This window comes from Antechinus flavipes, chromosome 2 (assembly GCF_016432865.1).
Source record: "Antechinus flavipes isolate AdamAnt ecotype Samford, QLD, Australia chromosome 2, AdamAnt_v2, whole genome shotgun sequence".
Lineage (NCBI taxonomy): Eukaryota > Metazoa > Chordata > Mammalia > Dasyuromorphia > Dasyuridae > Antechinus > Antechinus flavipes.
Window position 1 is genome coordinate 671,278,799 of NC_067399.1, and position 21,596 is coordinate 671,300,394.

A 21,596-nucleotide genomic window follows, 5' to 3' on the forward strand; every position below is an offset into this window, starting at 1 on the left:
GCCAATGTTTCAATGATGTAGAATTTCTGTGATCTCATCAATGTGTATCCCTACATTGATACAGATAACAATTGAGGCAATTGGGGTTAACTGATTTGCCCAAGGTCATACAGCTAGGAAATATTGTATCTGAGCTCAGAATTGAATGCAGATCCTCCTGACCCGAGAGCCAGTGCTCTCCCATTGCTCTAGCTAGCTGCCTTGCTAAGGTCCTTTCTCAAACTATGTTGCCAAGAATTCCAATTCTTCTGCAGAGGACACAACTCCATTGGGCTGGATACATTGTTCAAATAGAAAATATACACTTGCCAAAGAGATTACTTTATGGAGAAATCACACAGGGCAAACGCTCCCAAGATGGTCAGAAAAAGTAATACAAGGATACTCTCAAAGTCTCTCTCAGAATTTTGGAATTGATTGTATCACATGGGAGACACTGCCACAAAATTACCTAGCATGATGTGCCCTCCTCAGAGAAGATGAATTGAATTAGCCAAAAAGAAACACAAAAAGTACAAAGTTAGAGAAGGACCCCAAATATTCATAGTGACTATTTGTGTCCATTCTGTAGCAGAGCATTCCAAGCTTGAATTATTCTGATCAGCCACAGTTAGACAGACTAATGTCATTTTGGTCCTTTTCAAGAACAAAGGATGACAACTAACAGATAGCAAGCTGTCCATTTCTCTCCATCTGACACTCTCATCTCTGTCCTTTCAAAAGCTTGAAATATAATTGATCTACTCTACTAGCTAAGTTGCTAACCCTACATCTCTCTCTCTCTCTCTCTCTCTCTCTCTCTCTCTCTCTTCTCTCTCTCTCTCTCTCTCTTTTGTTTAGAGAATATTATTTTTTTAAAAAGGGGAAATCCTGAAATATTCAGAGTTCAAATTCCTCTGTTATTAATATTATGGTGAGCTGTCAAGCTTCTTTTGTTTCTTCAGAACTTCATTCTAAAACATTTTCTATAACCTTTGGGTTGCCTTCATTTTGCAAAATTTTAGTTTATCAGATCCCTTTCATCTGTTTTCCCAAAGCCCATATCAGACTGTTCCTGGCTTTCTCTCCTTGATCACAAACTCTAAAAAGGGGTAATAACTTCCTCCACAAAATCCCCATGATCCCCGTACACAGTTTCTCTCAGTGAGAATCAGAAGTGGAATAAATTCCATTCTTGATGCTTGCTCTGCCTTTTGAGGGATGAAATCATCAAAAAGACAAGACATTATTAGCTTCCATGTTTTTGATGGTGAGAGAAGTCTAGCAGGTATCTAGGAAATTTGACAACCCACCTCATTCCAATTCCAAAATTTGTGCTGAGTTGATGACCTATTTCCCTTAATCTTCCTTTCTTTATTCTGTCTTTCTAGTGAAACTGTAGTATAATGATGATAAAGTCACTTTATTTTCCATCCATGAACATCCATCCATATCCATTCCACCTGGGATCTATTTCCCCATGGATGCTAGATTTCTGCTTATAAATATATCTACCACACATTCAGAGATACTCTCTCCATTATTTGCTTTTCTCTTTAAAAAAAAATACTCATCAAGGACTTTATGGCAGTCATGGGTTTCATCCTTCCAAAGCTCAATGCCTAGTGCATATGGTAGGAACTTAGTAAGTGCTTAGTGACTCAACTTGAAAAACTCGGGGCCAAACTTGCTTTTTTGTGTTAAGCTTCCTCATGCTTTTTCCTGGCTCCTAAATTTGAGTATAGATGGTTGATTTGGGTTACATAAAAAGAGATGTGTCTTCCAAAAATAAGGAGTTCATTGATCTACTCCCAGGTCAGACCACACAGGGAGCTTTGTGTTTAGTTCTGGACACTGTCATTTAAGGACATTAATGAGAGAGAGTAGAGCTTCACTTTTTTGTGTGTTCTGTACCCTATTAGCTATCAGGTGAAGTTGTGGATCCCTTCTCAGAATATTGTTTTAAGTGTATAAAATAAACACATAAGATTACAAAGAAAATATATGCTGTTGAATTAGTTATTGCATATTTTTCAAGATACAAACTGCCAAGAGAAACTACAAGATTGCTTGATTTCAGTGTATATTGAACATCTCTAGCCTTACAAAATAAGGCCATGAGAGATATGTCCGAGTGTTTCAAAGCCTATACTATGGAAAAGTCATGACTTAATAGGAGTTGTAAAGAAAATTTAAACTTGAAGTTAGGAAGAAGTTTGCCAACTATTTAAATTGCCCTGAGTAGAGTGGCTGCTGTGAGAAGTACATTTCCCTTCATTAAAAGTCATTTAACAAAACTCGATGACCATTTTTAGATTGATCAAAAGGAAGGATTCTTCTTCCAGGCATGGGTTGGACTAGATGACCAATGTAGTGTCTTATAACATTTCGTCTTCTAAAATTCAGTGGAAGTGGTGAGAGGGCTTGCACTCATGAATCCTGTGGTTAGGATGACATTATCAATTCCTGCTTCATGCAATGCAGAATCTCAGAATTTGAAGAAACTCCAGAACTCATTAAGTCCAACCCACAATAATGGCAGTCATCCAACCTTTATCTGAAGACCTTTAGTACCTCTTGTATTTCCTTGCTTTAATGTCTGGGAAGTTCTTAGAGAGTTACTTGGGCACTTAAGTGACTTGCTCTGGCTCCCATATCTGGAAGAAGTGTGACAAACCCAGATCTTCCTGGCTTTCTTATCTATCTCCCACATCATACATCCTCTAGTCAAAATAGTTCTGGGTGGCAAAGGGAGGGGAAGACATCCCTTTCCTTTTCCAATAGGTTCTCTCTATCTGGGATCTATTAGTCTTTACTGAAATGTGTGAATTCCTTCAGCTTTAATTTTTAGACGTCTAATGCATTGCAAACAAAAAAGGGAACCATGTTAAACAACGGTTCAGTAATTGCACTGACCCCTTTGCGGAAAGGATTTTATATCCATTTAATTAGTATTTCTTTACTTTGCATTGCCCATGAAGTTGTTTTATCAGAGCAAATACCAAAGATAATGGGTATAGCATCAGGTGAGAAAAGTAGGTCCAAAGGCCTTTATAAGCAATTAAAAATTAGCCTCGAGTCAAAGTGCCCTTGACCCCTGATGTGTTTCCAATGTTGAGCACGGCACACGATTATGAAAAACAATTTGCTAGAGTCTAAATCAAGGTTTTGAAACATTTAATAATTTGAAGGGTTGTTTTTCATTTTTAACCCAAAAGGGCCAGCCAGCAGTGGAGAATCTATGTAGCTGGGTAAGAATTTAGTTATCAGGAGCCTGAGGTTCTAGGCATGATTTTGATACTAAAAGCACATTCTAGTCAGGGTCTCATTTTCCTCATATGTCATCTGGGGGTCATAAAATCTGGTCCAGTTGCAGCACAATATACCCATGTTAAATGAGATCACAGAATCATAGACCATGGAAGAGTCCTCAGAGGCAGTATGGTCTAATGCATATACCTGAATAAAAATGCTTTTTATAGCAGTGCTAATAACAAGTCACATGACTCAATATGAATCAGGTGTATCTAGTTTGAGTGGCTTTGTCCCATACCTGTGAATGGGACTGATTGGATGAAGTATTTCTCAGTATTGAGTCACATGATCCCTGTTCCCAGAGCTGGGAGATTGGGCTTTGGACTCTAGATTCAGGAGAAACCCTGGAGGTCTCATGATCTTAGAGAGTTAGGCCCTGGGTTGCAGGAGGTAAAAGGTAAAAGGAAGAAATGCAAGAAATGACCTGTGAGAGGCAGACAACACTGGTGACCATTGGTCAAGGATGGTTACTTCCTTTTAGTCTATCCAATGAAAAGGCTTGGTTCTTTTCCTGTTTTAAACAGCTATTCTACTTCCTGCTGATAGGGTTCAGGAAGACATGGCAGGAATTGGGATGGCTCCTAGCTATGTGTCTGGGCCTCTCCCTGCAAGGATTAAATAAATGCTTTCTCTTTGTATCTGAAGATGTCTCTGATTAGTTAATTTGGAAAAGGGGGTCTAGCACCCATATACCTCTAATACTCTGTATCATCAACTTTTCTTTTTCAATCCTTTGTTTTCTTCCATACTCAGCTCAAAACTACCATCTCTGCCTTTCCCAGTTTCTTTTATTGTCTAAGCTTTCACCATATATATATATAGCAAGTGAGTTAAAGTGACTTTCTGTTCTGGGATGACCAACTGTAAGTGGCTTTGCTCTTCTCAGCAATACAATGGTCCATGACTACTCAGAAGGATTTATCATAAAAAATCCCATCCATACCCCAGAACGAATCTGAATACAGATTAAAGGATTCCCTCTTTCTCTCATCTTTTTTTTTTAACTTTATTTATCTTAAGGTGTTTTTTTTTTTTTTATTTTCATTAGGGTGAGAGATCTATGATTTGTTTTCTTTTGTTTTTTCTCCCATAACTTGACTTTTATGGAAATGTTTAGCATAACTTTACATGTGATTTCTTAATGTGGAGGGGAATGAGGGAAATAATCTAGAACTAAAAAATTTTAAAAGTAAATGTAAAAAAAAAAAATAAATATAAGTGGGGGGAAATATTAAATAAATAAAAAGGTTTAACTAGTTTTCCCAGAGTCATACAGCTGGTAATAGTAAGTATCTGAGGCTGGATTTGAACTCAGATGTTCTTGACTTTAAGGCCAGCACTCCATAGGCTACATTATCTAGCTTGCCCTATACATATCTCTGATCAGAATGTGATGCTCTTAAGGGCAGGAATCATTTTGAATTCTTTTTGAATTCACAACATTTAAAAGAGTCCCTGACATTTAAAGGTAGTGGATAAATGCTTGTTAATTGGTCAAAGATGCTCTTGTGTCTTATTTATTCACCTATATATGTATGCGTTCTGCCTTCCTTGAGGGCAGGGATTGCCTTTCCTATGTCTATGTTATCTTGAGGACTTAGTTCAGTATCTAAAATGCAGTAAGTGCATAGGAAATGCTTTTTGATTTGTTGATTGATCAGTAAACACTTCTCTCTTTTTTGCTGGGTCTAACAATGACCTTTTTGATTACCGGATAAAGCAGTTGCTATTTCAACAAAACAGATGAGGAGGAGGTTTTTCCCCAGCTGTTGCTGTTGTTGTTTTTAATCACCTGTCTCCTAGCTTAGCACTTTTTTTTTAATAGATGTTCACAATCCCTTAGTGACTTGGAACTTTTCAGCCATGTGACTGGAAGCATCTTAGGAAGTTTCTGTCACAAGCTTTTCCATGCTTTATTTTTTTTTTCTGGGTGACAGACTGTATTTAAGCTGAATTACCTTCTGCTGCTATCTCACACATTAAAATTGTATGGGGAATCTGGCCACATTCTCTTGGGTGCCAAACTGATGTGAGAATAATGGAATTGAATACAAGGGACTGACAGTGGCAAATGGGTTCTATAATCCAAAAAGAGTAAATGGGGAGAGGCTGAAGGAGCCACTGCTCCTTCCTCTCTAACCTTGTTTGGACTCAACCACAAATTTTGTTTTGCAGGATATGAACGATTATCCTCCCGTGTTTTCCAAACGTCTTTACAAAGGGATGGTTGCTCCAGATGCAGTCAAGGGCACGCTGATCACTACTGTTTTTGCTGAAGATGCGGATCCTCCAGTAAGTCGAGTTAACATTCCCAATTATTGAAAGAAAACCTTAAACTCAAATAAGCATTCCTCTATGTCCATAGAATGATCAAGGTGATGAATATGGGTTTTGAGGTCTCCCATTTGTTATATTTTGTATAATAACTGTCATGCATTGTACCAATGAGTTAGATGATTATTCTCTCTCTCCCCTCCCCCTTTGAGGTATTTGGGAGTTAAGTGACTTTCTCAGGGTCACACAGTGAAAAAGTGTTAAATGTCTAAGGTCAGATTTGAACCTTCTCCTGACTTCAGAGTTGATTCTCTATGTACTGTACCACCTAGCTGCCCCTGAGTCAGATGATTATTCTAAGTATACTTCTTGTTGCTTGATATCTATGAACTAGAAAATATATTGTATTTCTTAAAAAAAATAAATAAAACAATAAATACCTATGAAGGAAGAATCCATTCAATTTCCTTTGACTTCAGGTTCCAGTTCTGGATTTCTAAAAGGGATGGTATATTTGATTGCCAGGATCACAGACTTTCAAAATATGAGAGGCAATTAAGACCTACTGGTCCTTTAAAAAACAATTTTCTCTATATTATCCCTGAACAAAGCTCATCCAGTCTTTACTTAAAGAACTCCATTTCTCAAATCTGAGATGATTGAGGGCAGTTCTAATAATCTTGTGATAAAGAGGGCCATCTACATCCAGAAAGAGGAGTGTGGGAACTGAGTGTGGATCACAACATAGCATTTTCTCTTCTTTTGTTGTTGTTTGCTTGGATTTTATTTTCTTTCTCATTTTTCTTTTTTATTGAACAGATTTTTCTTGTGCAGCATGATAATTGTATAAATACATATGCCTATATTCAATTTATACATACATACACACACACATACACACACACACATATGTATATATTTACTGTTTAACATATATTGAATTACTTGCCATCTAAGGGAGGGGGTGGAGTGAAGGGAGGAAATTGGAACACAAGATTTAGCAAGGATCAATCTTAAAAAAAAAAAAAATCCTTGCATATGTTTTGAAAATAAAAAGCTTCAATAATTTTTTTTAATTAAAAAGAACTCCAAAGGGTGGCAAGTCACCTTCTCCTGAGATGCTTAAGGATAACACTAATGGGTATGAAGTTGCTTTCTTATCTCAAGCACAAATTGAAATTTATACCCATTGCTCCTGGGATTGCTTCCTGGGACCCAGAGGAAGTCCAAGATTTCTTTCTTCTTCTTCTTCTTTTTTTTTTTTTTTAAAGATTTCTTTCATAGAGTAGTCCTCCAAATGCTTGAAAATATCTCTTATGGCCCTTCTAAGCCTTCTCTTCTCCAGTCTAAACAGAAACATTTCTTTCTACCCATCTTTTTATGACACAAGTTCAGCAAGCCCTGAATAATTTTTTTTTAGAAGTCAGACACATAGCTCTCACTCAAAATACTATTGTAATGGCAAACAAGTTTAGAAATCTCCTGAAGAGATAAATGAATAGGGACTAGACCTGCAATTTATTAACAACTGGAACTTCTAGGCAGAGAAGTACCTCACTTATACAGGAGGATAATTAATAAATTTAAAGAATTGCCCATAGCATTGAGAGGTTGACTTTTTTGCCCAGGGCTATCCTGTATGTGTCAAAGGCTTCACTTTCTGTCTGTCTCCAATAGATTGCAAATTCCTTATCTTTCTTCTTCTTTATCCCTAGCAGTGCTTGTAGGTAATTAATAATGGTTTGTTACTGCTTATAGGTACTTAATAATTGCTTATTACTGATTCTCTGATAAGAGTTAAAAATAGGCCATGGTACCACACCAAGTACTTGCTACAAGGATTTCAGAGAACTTTGCCTGTAGTCTTTCAGTCTTAGAGCACCCAAATGATATATGTAGAGAAAGTTTACTTAAGTCCAGTGACATTTGTGGCTACCCTGGGAATGGGATGAGATTTTCTGGATACTTATCTCTCTGTTCAATATATAAAAATAAAGAAAATGAGACAAAATAGGAGGGAAAATGAGGGGAAAAAAACAAAAGCCAGAAAACTTCAAAAGTTGATTTTAAATATCCAATTTTCTGTTTCTTACCTAATCTGCATATACTTAAATAAATAACTAAGAATTTGAATGAATAGCATTTGAATTTTGGTAGCTACCATTTTAATAACCCAATAGAAAATAAAGAAACTAAAAGTGCTTTCATATGCATGAAAATCACTTGTTAAGTTTGGAGTATGACTTGACAGGGCAGTTAAAAACTGTCTGAAATGAGTTTATAACAACAAAGACAATGTGATCTTCAGACTTTACTATAAAGTACAGTGAAAAGAGGACTGAATCTTGAAACTCATGAAGGCAAATTCAAATCCCATTTGAACCACTCACTTTCTGGAGTCAGAAGACACCTCAGTTCTATTATCTTAGAAGAGTCACAACCTCCAAGGGATTTATGTGTCCTCATAGAAAATGAAGTGCTTAGACTACATGGCCTCTGAGGTCCCCTTTAGTTTGAAAATTCTTATTGTATTAATCAATTATTTAGTTGATAAGCATTTAGCAAATGTTCATTATATTCTGGGATCTGGGATCTAATTTGCAGGTACAAACAAAAATAAACTCAAGACCTCAAGGAGTTTACTTTCTAATTGGAAACACATCTGTATAAATGAGAATTTAGCCAATTTACTCACATTAGATGGTAGGTAGCTTAAATAAGGACAGTCCTAGCAGCTGCAAACATTAGGAGTAGCCTCCCCACAAGATTCAATTTGAACTGAATCTTGAAGAAATTCTGAAATTTTAAGATGAAGAGAGGTAGATTTGATGAATGGATACAATGCAATGTGGCAAAGACAAAAGATTGAGTACCATGCATGATGAATAGGAAGCAGGCCAGTTTAGCTAAACTATAGAATTCATGGAGGGAAGTTGTCAGAAGACCAGTCAAGTCTTCCTGAGCCTACTTACTTTACCCTACACTTACTCAGGTAAATGTCCCAAAGATAATGGATGAATTGGTAATATTCAGTTGAATTCTTTAGTAAATTTGGGGAATGAAAGCAAAATAATACAAAATGAACTCAATGACCTTATTCACCAAAGATATATTCCATTAAATGACTGACAACTGACGTATCAACATTCAGAATGTCATTTGTTTCTCCCTTAGGTATTGGGATATTGTTGTGCTATTTTATGTAATTATTAATAGTATAAATAATAATCATGTAGATAAAGAATTCCTTGAGAAATTAAGCCTTGGAAATTTAACCCCTTTGAATAACATACACACATAAAATAGAGAATTGAGGAATGAGAAGTGACTTCAACAGCCATTAAAGCCAATTCTTAATTTTTAGGAATGTAATTCATAATTTGTCATCAGTCCTTTTCTTGAAGATCTCCATAGGGGTCAAGGAGATGCACTGTTTTTTGTGATTGTCAAGTTTCCTTTTAGAGAGAAATCATTCAGAAACTGTCTAGTTTTTTACTCTTAGTTCAAACAAAGACTCTTTGCAAATTCCACCCATCTTTCTTTATCTGTCATCTGGAACTTCTAAGAAGACTAAGACTGCTCCATCTTGCATATGACAGGTTTCCAAATCCTCAAAGACAGCTTCCCTGTTTTTATATCTTTTTTGAATCTTTTCTTCTTTTATCTTAAGTATCTCCAACTTCATTGCCCTTTATTCTTGTAGTGGTGCCAAAATCTAACCTACAGGACCCATCTGAACCTATGGCAGACTTTTTTCAGTGTAATTATAAAAGTTTTTTTTAATGCCTTATTTTTCAAGGTGCAGTTAAAATGCTACAACTTCCATGAAGACTTCCTGATTTCTTCTAAAGGAAGTAATTTTTGTGTGTCCATAAACCTTTGAGTATTTTTTCTTCAACAAATAACTGAAAAAGCATTTATTAAATGCTATTATGTGTCACCACTTTGCTAACCAATAGGAAAATCCAAAATGTCCCCTATCTTCAAAGGGATTACATTCTAATAGGGAAGATATTTACATGAATAAATGTATTCATTTTTTAAGTTTTTTTTTCAAAACACGCATAGATTTTAATATTCACCATTGCAAAACCTTGTATTTCAATTGTTTTTTCTCCCTCCCTTTCCCTTGCCCCCTCCTTCATATGGCAAGTGATCCAATAGATTGTACAATTATTCAAATAGATATATTCCAAATGGATACAGAATATATACTGTATATATACACACATATATATGTATATATGTATACATATACATATTATATATATATATATATATATATATATATATATATATATAATATGTATATGTATATAGAGTAACTTCGATAATGACCCCATATGTGGGCAATTACAAAGAAACAGCTGCTCTGATTTCAAAGTAGTTGAATCCATGTTTCATATCTCCTGCTAGAGTGGGAGTCCCTCTTGGTCAGCAGTCATATCTTACACCTAATTTTGTCTTCAGAGATAAATTAAATACAACAACAACAGTAATATTACAATTATATTTACATAGCATTTTAAAGTTTCCAAAGCTCTTTGTAAATCTTATTTCATTTGATCTTCACAACCTCTGTGAGAAGAAGGAGATATTTTTATCCACATTTAATAGATGTACAAACTATGACAGATGTAGTTGGGTAATTGGCTTAGAATCACACAACTAGTAAAAATGTGAGACTGGATAGAAACTTTGTCTTTTTGATTTCAAGTCAAAAGTTCTATTCATAATCCCCCTCCCAACCCCTCCTCCCAGCTGTGAATCAGATGTTTATTGAAGAGAATTGAATTAAAGTGGAGATGAGATTTCAGATAGCACAACTTAGAACAGTACAGTTTCTCTCCATAACTCTGTAACCTGGGCTCCTATTTGCTATTTGATCTTCTTTGCTTACATCTTTTGTTTGTTTGGTTGCTTATGTTTTTGTTTTGTTTTTTTGAGGGATGTTTGTTTTTAATCTTCTAATCTATATCACAAATGTTAAAGATTATATGCCTTATACACTGAAGTCTTCCAGGGTCAATTATTCCTTGTGGGGTAGAAGGGGCAAAGATGTATATTGTACATTAATCATTATGGCTATATAGACTATTGGAGCTATATGGAACTTCATAAAACTCCAGAGATGCCAATTTTTCAATTTTATACATGAGAAAACTAGAGCTTTTGAACAAGGGAAATTATTAAATTTGCCTCTATGATATCTTTATGACCTTGCCATGAGCCCATGTTTAATCATCATCCCTATATAATACTATTCACATGCAGAGATCTAGCCCCCATCTCTCTTCTCCAGCCCTCCATCATCAATCACCTCTTGGATATTGGATATATAATGCCAAAGCATTACAAATTGATTATGTCCAAAAACACAACTCATTATCTTTCTCCCAAAAGTGAACCCTTCTCCTAACCCCTACTTTAGTGATGAGTACTGCAGTCATCCCAGACACTGTTTCACACACTCAGACCCTTTTTCTACATTATTCCACATATCCAAATGTCATTGATTCTACCTGTAATGTTCTAGTTGGTTTTCTGGAGGTCTTTGGGGCAGCCTTTTCAGTTGAATAATCACTATGAAAATAGCCAGATGTCTGTATTATCTCCTTCACAGTTTAGTTTCCTTGCCTGGGACCCTGGCTAGTTTTCTTGAGGTCCTCTGGAATGTGTCTTGGTTTCTGTAGGGGAGACAGGAGGACTACCACGATGGTCTCTGTCTTGAAGTCTGTCTCAGTCCGAGGACTTGCGCTCCAGCCTCCAGTCACCACAAAGGTGGGAGATGAAATGAATCTGTCTGCCTGAGTTTGCCCCAACTTATGTGCTTTATTATAATTACATTATATTTGTACTTTTTGGAATTTCACTACAAAATGTGTCTTCTGATTACTTTGTGTGATACACACACACACACACACACACACACATATATATACACACACACATGTATGTATGCATATATTGTCTCCCATAAAAGACAAAAAGCCCTTAGAGAGCAGGGACTATTTAATTGTATTTAAAACAGTGTCTGACACATGGTAAGAATATAATGATTTTTTCATTGAGTGATTAGTTGGTTGATTGATCTTAGATTTAGAAGTAGAAGACATACCATTGTTGGGGGAGTGACTCACCTATGGTCAAACATCCAGTTGTATCTAGTCCTAAAAGGAGCCAAAATATCCAGGGAATGGAATTGGTCCATTGTTGATCAAATAGCTAGAGAATTACAGAATGACATAGTTGGAGGAGATTTCAAGGGGTCATTTTTCATAACCCACACTTGACCAAAAATGTCTTCTATGTGAAATCTGACAAGTCATTTAACCTTTATTTAAAGACCTTGGTGGAAGGGAGGGGGTGGGGTTGTTGAGAGGCAGAGAGGTCTCTTCTAGTTTGTCTTCCATCTCTAAATTATCTTTGATCTTATGACCCTGTACCTTCGCCTTTAAATGAAGATTTATATCCAATAATCTCTAAGGACCCTTTTCTGTTCTAAATCCTAGGAAATCTTGTAATCTTGAAGTTATTTCAAGCCCTAAAGCCTTTAATCTTATAATTTTACATATGTTATGTAAATATATTTACATATATATTTAAATTATATATGTATGCATATGCACATATACATGTGTGCATATATTGTATATATGTATTATGTGTATATATATATTACATATATATATATATTCACTTTATAATATAGGAGCAATGGGACCATCTGAAAAAAAAAAAAAAAACTACCAGAGAATCCTGCTAATGGAAGCACTATGAACCAGAATGAATGTAACATAATTAAAGAATTCCTAAATTCAAAGTGTACAAAGCTAGAGTGATTTCTAAAGGAAAGGAAACTAATCTCTAGAGAATGCCCTATTCTCCTCAGTGAAGTTATTCAGGGTCTTATTTTCCTTCTAGCTTCTCTGACAGAGTTGACATTATACAGTTCACAAGAGACGTGCAAGAGTGAATGACTGATCATCCTAGATATTAAAAAAAAAATAAGTTAACCTTTCCTACCTGCCCACCAGAGACACTTCTCTCCAAACTTTGACAAAAGAAAACTGCTTTTGGAACAATGCTCATCCGCTGGCTTTCTCTTTCCTTCTGGAGACAACACAGTAATGTGTGGGGGAATCTATGGTGGTTTTGGTAAACGATGAGAGCCTTTGTTCTTCTCTAAGCTGGTGAGAGCACGGGGCCCTAGAATCATATAGACATAGATTTAGAGATAGGAGAGTCTTAATGTTCTTCAAAGATGCAGTAGTCTCAGGGGACTGAGTTTTCTTCAAAGATGTAGGAGAGTTGGATCTGGTCCCCTAGGACTGAGAATTGAAACCTACTTCTGTCATTTATTAGCTGTGTAACCTAGGAAACCTGATTTCATGTCTCTAGACCTCAATTTAACTAATCTGTAAAAGAAGGGTAGAGGTTGACATGTTAATCCCTAAGGTCGCCCTCCAGTTTTAAATCTCTTACCTTTTGGGAGAGGGGAGCATATGTGTGTGTATATATATATATATATATATAATTATTAACACCTATATGTACATATAGACATGGTAGTATATGTTTATATACTATATATATATGTGTGTATATATATATATATATATATATACATAATATCTATAGAGACATGATATATATATAATATCTATAGAGACATGATATATATATATATATATATATACTATCTATAGAGATATGCCCAAACCAGTAACTCCAAATAGAATGTAAGTATCTCATGGGCAGGGAATATCTTTGGGGTTTTTGTCAGTGTAGTGACTAACATGTAGTCTAGCCAATCAATAAGCATTTATGGAAAACTTACTATATCCCAGGCATGGTGCTAAACATTGGAGATGCAAAGGGAAAAAAGCAAAAACAAAACATAAATGCTAGTTAACTCAGTTGATTATCAGTCAATAAATCAACAACACTTTAGGTGCCTAAAATGCTTGATTTATCTCACTGTACTCTAGGTACATAAGGAATATTTTTTTTTAAGTAAAATATTTCCTGCTCTCAAGACATTTATACTCTCTAGGACATCTTGACCAAAAAATAAATAAATAAATGAGATTACTCACAATTCAACTGTTCTATTTTACATCTGTTCATACTCATCTGTTGTAGTTTATATATTTCTAGGCAAAGAAATGGGGGGAGTGACTGAACAGTAATTCTAAGATAGTATAAGAAGCTCACTTGACCTTGAATCCTTTGTTAAATGCAATTTCCCTTACCAGCCTAATGTTAAAAACAAAGGGTCAGGAAGGGAGAAATGAACCCTTGGGGAATTTTTGCTTTTGAAATAATAGATTCTTATCTGATGCATTCTAGATTAAAGCACTATGATTTGGTGGGAAAAAATGCTGAATTTGGAGTATGAAAGGCATAGTTTCAAATGTTCACTCTGTGACTTTTCCACCTTTGTAATCTTGGGCAATGCAGTTCATTTCCCTGGGCTTTAGTTTTCCTCAACTATAGAATGAGAGGGCTGATCTAGAGGATATTGAAAAAATGATGAATCTGGAATTAGTTAACTGGATCTGATATTGACTTTTTGGCCTTTGGCACATCATTTAAATTACTTCAGTTTCCTCATCTGTAAACTACTCAGAACACTACTGGATTTCCTGAATATTCTTCTCTAGTCTACAACAGAAATCTACCTCTCTATAAGCCCTAGCTGACTTAGATTAATGGGTTTAAAAGAATTTGTGATTTTCCACCTCATCTGAAAAAATATATAAATGTAATTGAGTGCTTTAAAATTCTATCTATTCTACTATATTAATATCTAAGTAAATTATAAGAGATGGACTTTTAAATTAATAAAGATGAGATGAAAAGGAAAGAATAATTAAACCTAGAATTAATAGGGAGCCAGTAAAGTATATTGAACAGGAAACTGATATGGTTAGACACACCCATACTTTAAAGAAATCACTTTGGTCACTGAGTAGGGTATGGGCTAGAGAAGAAAAAAAAAAGTCACAGAATCCTAGAATTTGAGTTTTAGCAGGAAGTTCAAAAAACATCTACTCCAAGTCATATTCAAAATGGATCACCAATATAAATGTACACAGCCATCAGTTATTCAAATTTTGCTTGAACGTTCTCTCTTTCTTAGAGAGAAGCCATCATCCTCAACAGCAAGCATTATTAAGTACTATCGATGTATGTTCCAGGCAAAGTGCCAAGTATACAAAGAAAAAAAAAAAAGAATTTAAAAAAAAATACAAAGAAAAGAGGGAGGGAAACAATTAAGGTCCTTAAGGAACTGCCATTTTAATAAAGGAGACAACATGAATACAACTCTATATGGCAATTATATACAGTTGAAGACAGTTTAAGTGGAAGGTAACTCCATATAGAAGGCACTTTCAACCTGATTTAAAAAAAAAGAGTATCTTCTGAAGGTGTGCTTCAAACTTTCTCTTAAAAGAAACCAGGGAATCCAGGAGGCAGAAGTCAAGAAGGAATCCGTTCCAAGGAAGAAAATAAATATTTATGAAATATCTACTAGATGACAGCTATTCTGCTAAGCACTTTATAAATATTGTCTAATTAGCTTCTCACAACAGTCCTGTGAGGGAGAGGCTGTTATTATTCCCATTTTACAGTTGAGGCAAAGAGAGAATTGGAATTCCTGGGGCAGGATTTCAATGGAAGTCTTCTGATACCAAACCCAGCATTTCATTGACTTTAATACCTAATTGCCATTAGATTCAGGCATGGGACGCAGGTAGTAACTGAGCACAGAATGAAGAGACAGAGTATAATGTGCAAATTAATCCTAGAGTATATGGAGACAGGTCAAGCATAAGAAAAATGGAAATATTGTGAGGGGTCGAGTTCTAGACAAAGGATTTTATAATCAAACCCAAAAGCCAATGGGGCTTATTGAAGGGAAGGAAAAGTAGTTGATATGGCCATAGCTGTTAATCCAAAGGAGGAGCAATGTGGACATGGACTGAGGGAGTTGATAGGAGGGTAGAAAATGTGATACATGAGAGGATGATAGTATTTGGCTACTGATGGGAAATGTGGGGTGAGCAAAAAAAGAGATATCTAAGAAAGCTCTGATGTTGTGAATCTGAATGATTGGAAGAATGATAGAGCCCTCCACAGAAATAGAGACATTTGAGAGAAAGGAAAGTTTAGGAGGAGGTAATGTATTAAATACTGTGTTGTATTAAAATTCCTGTATGTCTGCTCATTCTGTGAGACTGCCTCATGTAAGATGCAGAGAGGAGTGATGGATTCTTACTCTCTACCACCAAAGTCCACTCTTCCAGGAGCACCTGCTGGCTTAATGAGATGATAGTGGAAACAAGAGTGAGAATAGTGGGGCAGAACTTAGAATTTTCCCATCATCCCTTGGGTAATTGTTCCTATGGATACCCAAATAGCAGCAAATGGGTAGTGATTATTCTGAGCAACCAACACCTGCCTGAGAAAGAGGGGGAGGTTGGGAGATTGAACAGTGGAGAAAAGGAATAGAATTGAAAAGTGATGTGAGGTGAAGATATATGCAGTTCTATTGGAGACAAGCTCCAGTACTAGCTATTATGGAGAGGGTGACCCATCTTCTCACCCACTGATTGGCTCTTCCCATACCTCCTAGATATCACGTTCTAGCTTCTCCTTTGGAGTGCAGTATCTTAGAAGATGTGAATCCTCCTGTCTTCAGAGACCCCCTTGAATGCCAGTGACAAGACATAGATAGAGCTATCAGCTTGGGGAATACATATTATTCAGTCGGGCATCCGTGTGACAAAAAGGAGTCTTCTCAAGGACAAAAGTATAAACCAGTCAGACGCAAAATGATAATAAATAAATAAAAATCCTATTCCTTTATCTCTTTTCCATGACTGCATCTCAGGGCACCAGTAAAAATAGAAAAAGCTTTTTAACAGGAGGGTCACTATATTTAATAAAACATTGACCCTCTATAGGAAGTGATCTCCATTTATATAATAATAGTTTTATTTCTGTTGGGTTATCTATTTGGACGGTTGGTTGATTTAGTTAGCTTTATTACTGTGTTATCATTACTTAAATAAGAAAAAAGTCCTATGATAAAAATGTCACCTGGTGTGTCAATGGCTATGAAACTAATGCTTTTCTGTTTGACAAATCACTATGAAGCGAAGGACTAACTAATTTATCAATACTTTCTCTCGGAAAAATGTCAACCGTTCAGGGTCAGACATGATCAGAATTTGTTTTGGAAAGTGATTTCATTCTTATTCTTTATCAGAGGTTGGAAATACGGACCTTTGGGCCTCTCTCTGTGGAATGCCTCCAAAGCAATAATACACTCATATCTTGCTCTGTAACTTATAAAAGGTCTTATAGTATTTTGCCTGAGAGTTCTCTTGTACTATGCGGCACCTCCATCTGCTGGACCCATGTGATATCGCTTCTAAAATTTTGGAACCTGGCCATTACATGTTCCCAACTGCTGACAAAGACAAAAAAAAAATAAATAAATAAAAAGGGTTGGTGGTCTTGTGAATAACAATTGGCATAAGAGAGTGGGCAAGGGAGAGTAGCACATTTCTTACGTTGGATGTCCTCTAGAATCCCTTCCAACTCACATTTTGGAGCCAAATCATTCTAAAGTGCATTAAAGTAAATTCAAATGTTCATTAAGTTAATGTTTGAAGGTACTTAAGTATACTGACATTCTCACCAGGTTAGACTTCAAAGGACACAATCAGAGCTTTCTAGGCGAGTACAGAGAGAAGTCAATTAAAACAAAAAATAAAACAGAGACTCTCTGGAAGGAATCAGCAGTGTGAGATTAAATCTATATGTTATCATTCAGATAACTGCCTGTTGTGATAGTAATAAATTGCTGAATTGGAGGTAGGGGCAAGGGAGCTGAGGGGGGAAGAGTTTCTTCCTTTTATTCTTTTTGGTGGATTATCTCACATTTAATGTCAATATTGTGAATGTTACTGGCCATTGTGCAGAACAACTTAGTGTAGTGGAAAGATAAGAGTACTGAGCTTTTAATGAGAGGGTCTGGGTTTGAATTCTGACTTCACTTCATATTATCTAGGATTGACTAGGTCACTTCACTTAGGTTCAGCTTATCGTACCATAACTTTGTGTTAGAAGGTACTACAAAAGTCATATATAATATCTATATAATACCTACCTTGTCTGGCAAAAGGGAACCTGAGGCACAGATTTATTAAATGACTTGTCCAAAGTGACATTCACAAAGACAATATGTGTCAGAGGTGAATTTCAAACCCAAATCATTTCAACTTTTAGGCTACTCTTTGGCCAATCCATAATATCTACATATTCTTGGAAGGGGGGAGAAGAGAGGAAAGATGGACATGGATTTTATACATACATGCACACACAGAGACACACACACATATAATTATATAGTTTCATATATATACATATAACTTTAACATTTATAATCTATAAACTCTAAATATTCCACTGTACATTAACTGATATCCCCCCATCCCATAATCCATTGTTCACTCTTTTTCTTTGCAGAAATTGCATTTATAAAGGTACTGGTAATTGGAAACACACCAGGTTTTCTTTCCCACTGATGATGAACATTTAAAAGCTCTATTGGCCTATCATTGTTCCGATCAGCTACCTGTGAAATGATTTATAAAGTGCTCGGGCAGGTGGCTAAACCACCCATCTCAGTCACTCAAGGACACTTCTGTTCTTCTCAAGAGGGGGTAAAACAGGAATGTGATGGTGATGGTGGTGTTTTTCCCCCTTCCTGCAGGCACCTCGTGTTTTATTAAAATGACAGGATAATACAGGTATTCACGGGCATCTTCTCAAAATGGTTAAATCTTCAAATAGTCATTTACTAACAATCTATTAGCAGGGGGTGTAATTGAACAGTGAGAGCCCAAATCAACCTCAGACACAATTTAGCTGCTTCCATTAGAGAAGGGGAGGTAACTAGCCACTCCTGGCATAAACCATCTGGGATGGTACAGCTTGTTTTTTCCACCCTTGAAAGATTTGTTCTTTCTAGTTTTTCATGCAGTATCTTCACAGATCGATCTGTCACTACCCCCCAACATTCCCACTTTTTGTTGTACTAAAAAATGGATTTAGGGCACCGTGAGCCATGGAGATGGAAATTCTGGTTTTCAAGAACTAGCCTAGTGCTTACCCAGTATGCTGAGTGAGAAGCTGGCAGGGAGAAAATAGATCCTAGTGGGTACTCTCTTCCCATTTCTCTGTTAGAGATGCTCAGCAGCACTCAGCAATTGCTGCTGTGCCTATCTGCCTGTGAGAATGAAGATGAGGTAGACCTGGACTCAATCCCATTGGTCTCTAGTGCTTAATTAGTGAGAAATATCCCAGTGAAATAGGCAGGGGGTTATAATTAGATTAGATAGCATAAGGGGGCTTTAAAAGGAAAGGGTTTCTAAAGAAACCATGGGCCCAATAAGCTACTAAACAAGATTATCTGAGGATTTTTTCAAAATGAAATCATCTCCATTGTTTATTATTTATAGATTCAGCCTGAGAACAATTATATTGGTAGAGTTAATGTTGCCTATTGTTATTTTTCCATTGCCTCCGGGATAAAGTACAAATTCTTCTGCTTGGCATTTAATGCCCTTTATTTCAGTATGATTCCAGATTACCTTTACAGACTTGCTTCATGTACTCTGTATTCCAGCCAAACAAGCTTAATTGCTATTCCCTAAATTCCTCTTGTCATCTCCACCCTCTGGGTCTTTGTCTATGCTATCTCCCGGTGCTAGCATCCACCTCTAAAACTCTAACGTAAGCAGCCTGCTCTGACTTATAGAAGTGTTAGATTTCATCAAGGTTCAATTCAGTTGCCATGTTTTGTAGGAAGCATTCCCCGAACCTTCTATTATTTAATACTTTCTCCTTCTTCAAATGATCTTATATTTATCAATATAAACGCATTATCCATGGAAGCCCAAAGGATCCCAGCTCTCACTGCTGTGGATGACTTTGGTCCCCAAAGCTTGGCTGACTCTATTTTCTTTTTATGGTTGAAAGAATTCGGTAGCACAAAATGCAGCCGCCTTGAAGCTCTTCCTCCACAGTGTTCTCCATAGAAACATTAAAATGATGCCAGATGCTTTTGGACAGCAGTGAACATAGGGCTGAGGTTTTCAAGCATCTGCTCAAAACATACACTATGTGATATCCAACAGTAGCACTATGCTCCTCTAAGGATTTCATGGGATTGTAGATTTAAAACTGGAAGGGATGAGAGAGCCCATCTGTTTCAAGACCCTCGTTTTAAAGAAGAAACTGAGATCACATGGAAAAAAGTCAAAATCTGAGATTTAAATCAAAGTCCTTAGACTTCCCCAAATCAGTGATCTTTCCATTTCAACATTTCAGCAGCATGATGGAAGATAATCTGGTGAAAAGTTCTCATAAAAGTCTTTCTGTAAAAAATATGGTCCTCCAAATGCTGTTGACAGTGCAAAAACACTTGAACATATCACTTCCCTTTCTCATTATTAAGTTCTGAAACTTAAAATAAAGACTCAGTGAAATTCAGTTCATCTATTCATTGCATAAGCATTTTTAAACATTAACTGTATAACACTGTGTAGGAAAAACAGTGGTAGGGTAAGGGTGGAGGGTTAATACAAAGCTGAAATAATAAATGGCCCATACTCCAGTAGAGCCTCTTAAAGGAATAATCTTTAAATTTCAGATGAACAGTTTTACATTATGATTTCATCAGAAACAAAGCAAAGTAACCAGTATCAGGAAAACAAGAAACAGAAAGATCTTAGTAGTTGCTATTTATTAACTGAAATGCTTTAAAAATATTTCATAAATTCAAATAGAATTTATATAGGATTTTAATGAATTATCAACCATTATACTTATGATAACCTCAGCAGGTAGATGCTAGTATTGTACCCTGAAGTAGAAAAGGTCAGATAACCTGCCCAGTTAGCCATACAGCTTGCTAGGAGATGACTATTTGAGGCAGGATTCAAAATCAGATCTCCCTGACTCTCAGTCCAATATTCTATAAACCGTACCACCTTATTCCTCTAGATTGTAAGCTCCTTGAGGGAAGGAACTGCATTTCTTGTATTTAAATCTCTGGCATATACCATAATGCTAATTCATAGTAGGCTTTTTAAATATATATATATATATATATATATATATATATATATATGTGTGTGTGTGTGTGTGTGTGTTAGAGTTCAAATGTTGGAGTTTGTTCTTCTCAGAGCACAGCCGGTTTAGAGGCTTAGAGCCCTTCGGATGTCTCCAAATCCAAAGGTTCTGTCCTTCAGCCTCTGCCTCTGCTTTCTTCTGCCTCCAACAGAGATGGAAGATCTCTCTTATCTCCTTCTGGGGAGCCCAGTCGCCAAGTTGCCGCGGAGAGAGGGCTTCTGGTGTAGCTCCACTGAAGTCCGTCAAAAGTGTTCTCTGCAGCAGAGTCGTTCCTCTCGAGTCTAGCGCAATCAGCCAGCCAAGAGAAAAAAATGTATTCTGGAATGGCTGTCTCGCCTTATATGTGAACCTTCTGAGAGAATGGGATTATGGGTTTTCTCCCATAGTGCTCTCTGGCCCAAAGAGCTTTACTTGACTCCCTTGAGTAAAGGTGGGAACACAAGCCTTGTCTTGATTAGTTCTACTTAGTACCTTGTTTCAGGTTCTGGCCAAAACAACTTCTTGTAAGATTAGATCAACTCTAATTACTTAGCAGTTAGTAAGGATTCCAACATCTATATATATATATATATAGAATTGACTCTAGATTATAAAAACATAAAGGGAAATATTAAAAGGAAATTAAATAATGCCTAATTATGATGGCCAAACTTGGTTCCTAAAAAGAATTTTTAAAATGTCCCTTCTTCTCTATATTTCAGATGTGACGAAATAAAAGTCTATATATTGTATCAGACTCAAATTATATGCTGGCTTGATGAACTATTATTTTTTTCTTTTCTTTTATAATCTTAGTTACAGCAATAAGGAGAAGA

General features: G+C 36.2%; 1 protein-coding gene across 1 annotated transcript in view; it reads left to right on the top strand.

Moving 5' to 3' along the window:
• Nucleotides 1-21,596, top strand: part of PCDH15 (protocadherin related 15) — an 859,006-nt gene that overhangs the window by 637,752 nt on the left and 199,658 nt on the right. The window contains exon 20 of the mRNA XM_051973865.1: nucleotides 5,470-5,586. Within this exon, the coding sequence (XP_051829825.1) occupies nucleotides 5,470-5,586 (117 nt within the window). The remainder of the gene's footprint in view (nucleotides 1-5,469; nucleotides 5,587-21,596) is intronic.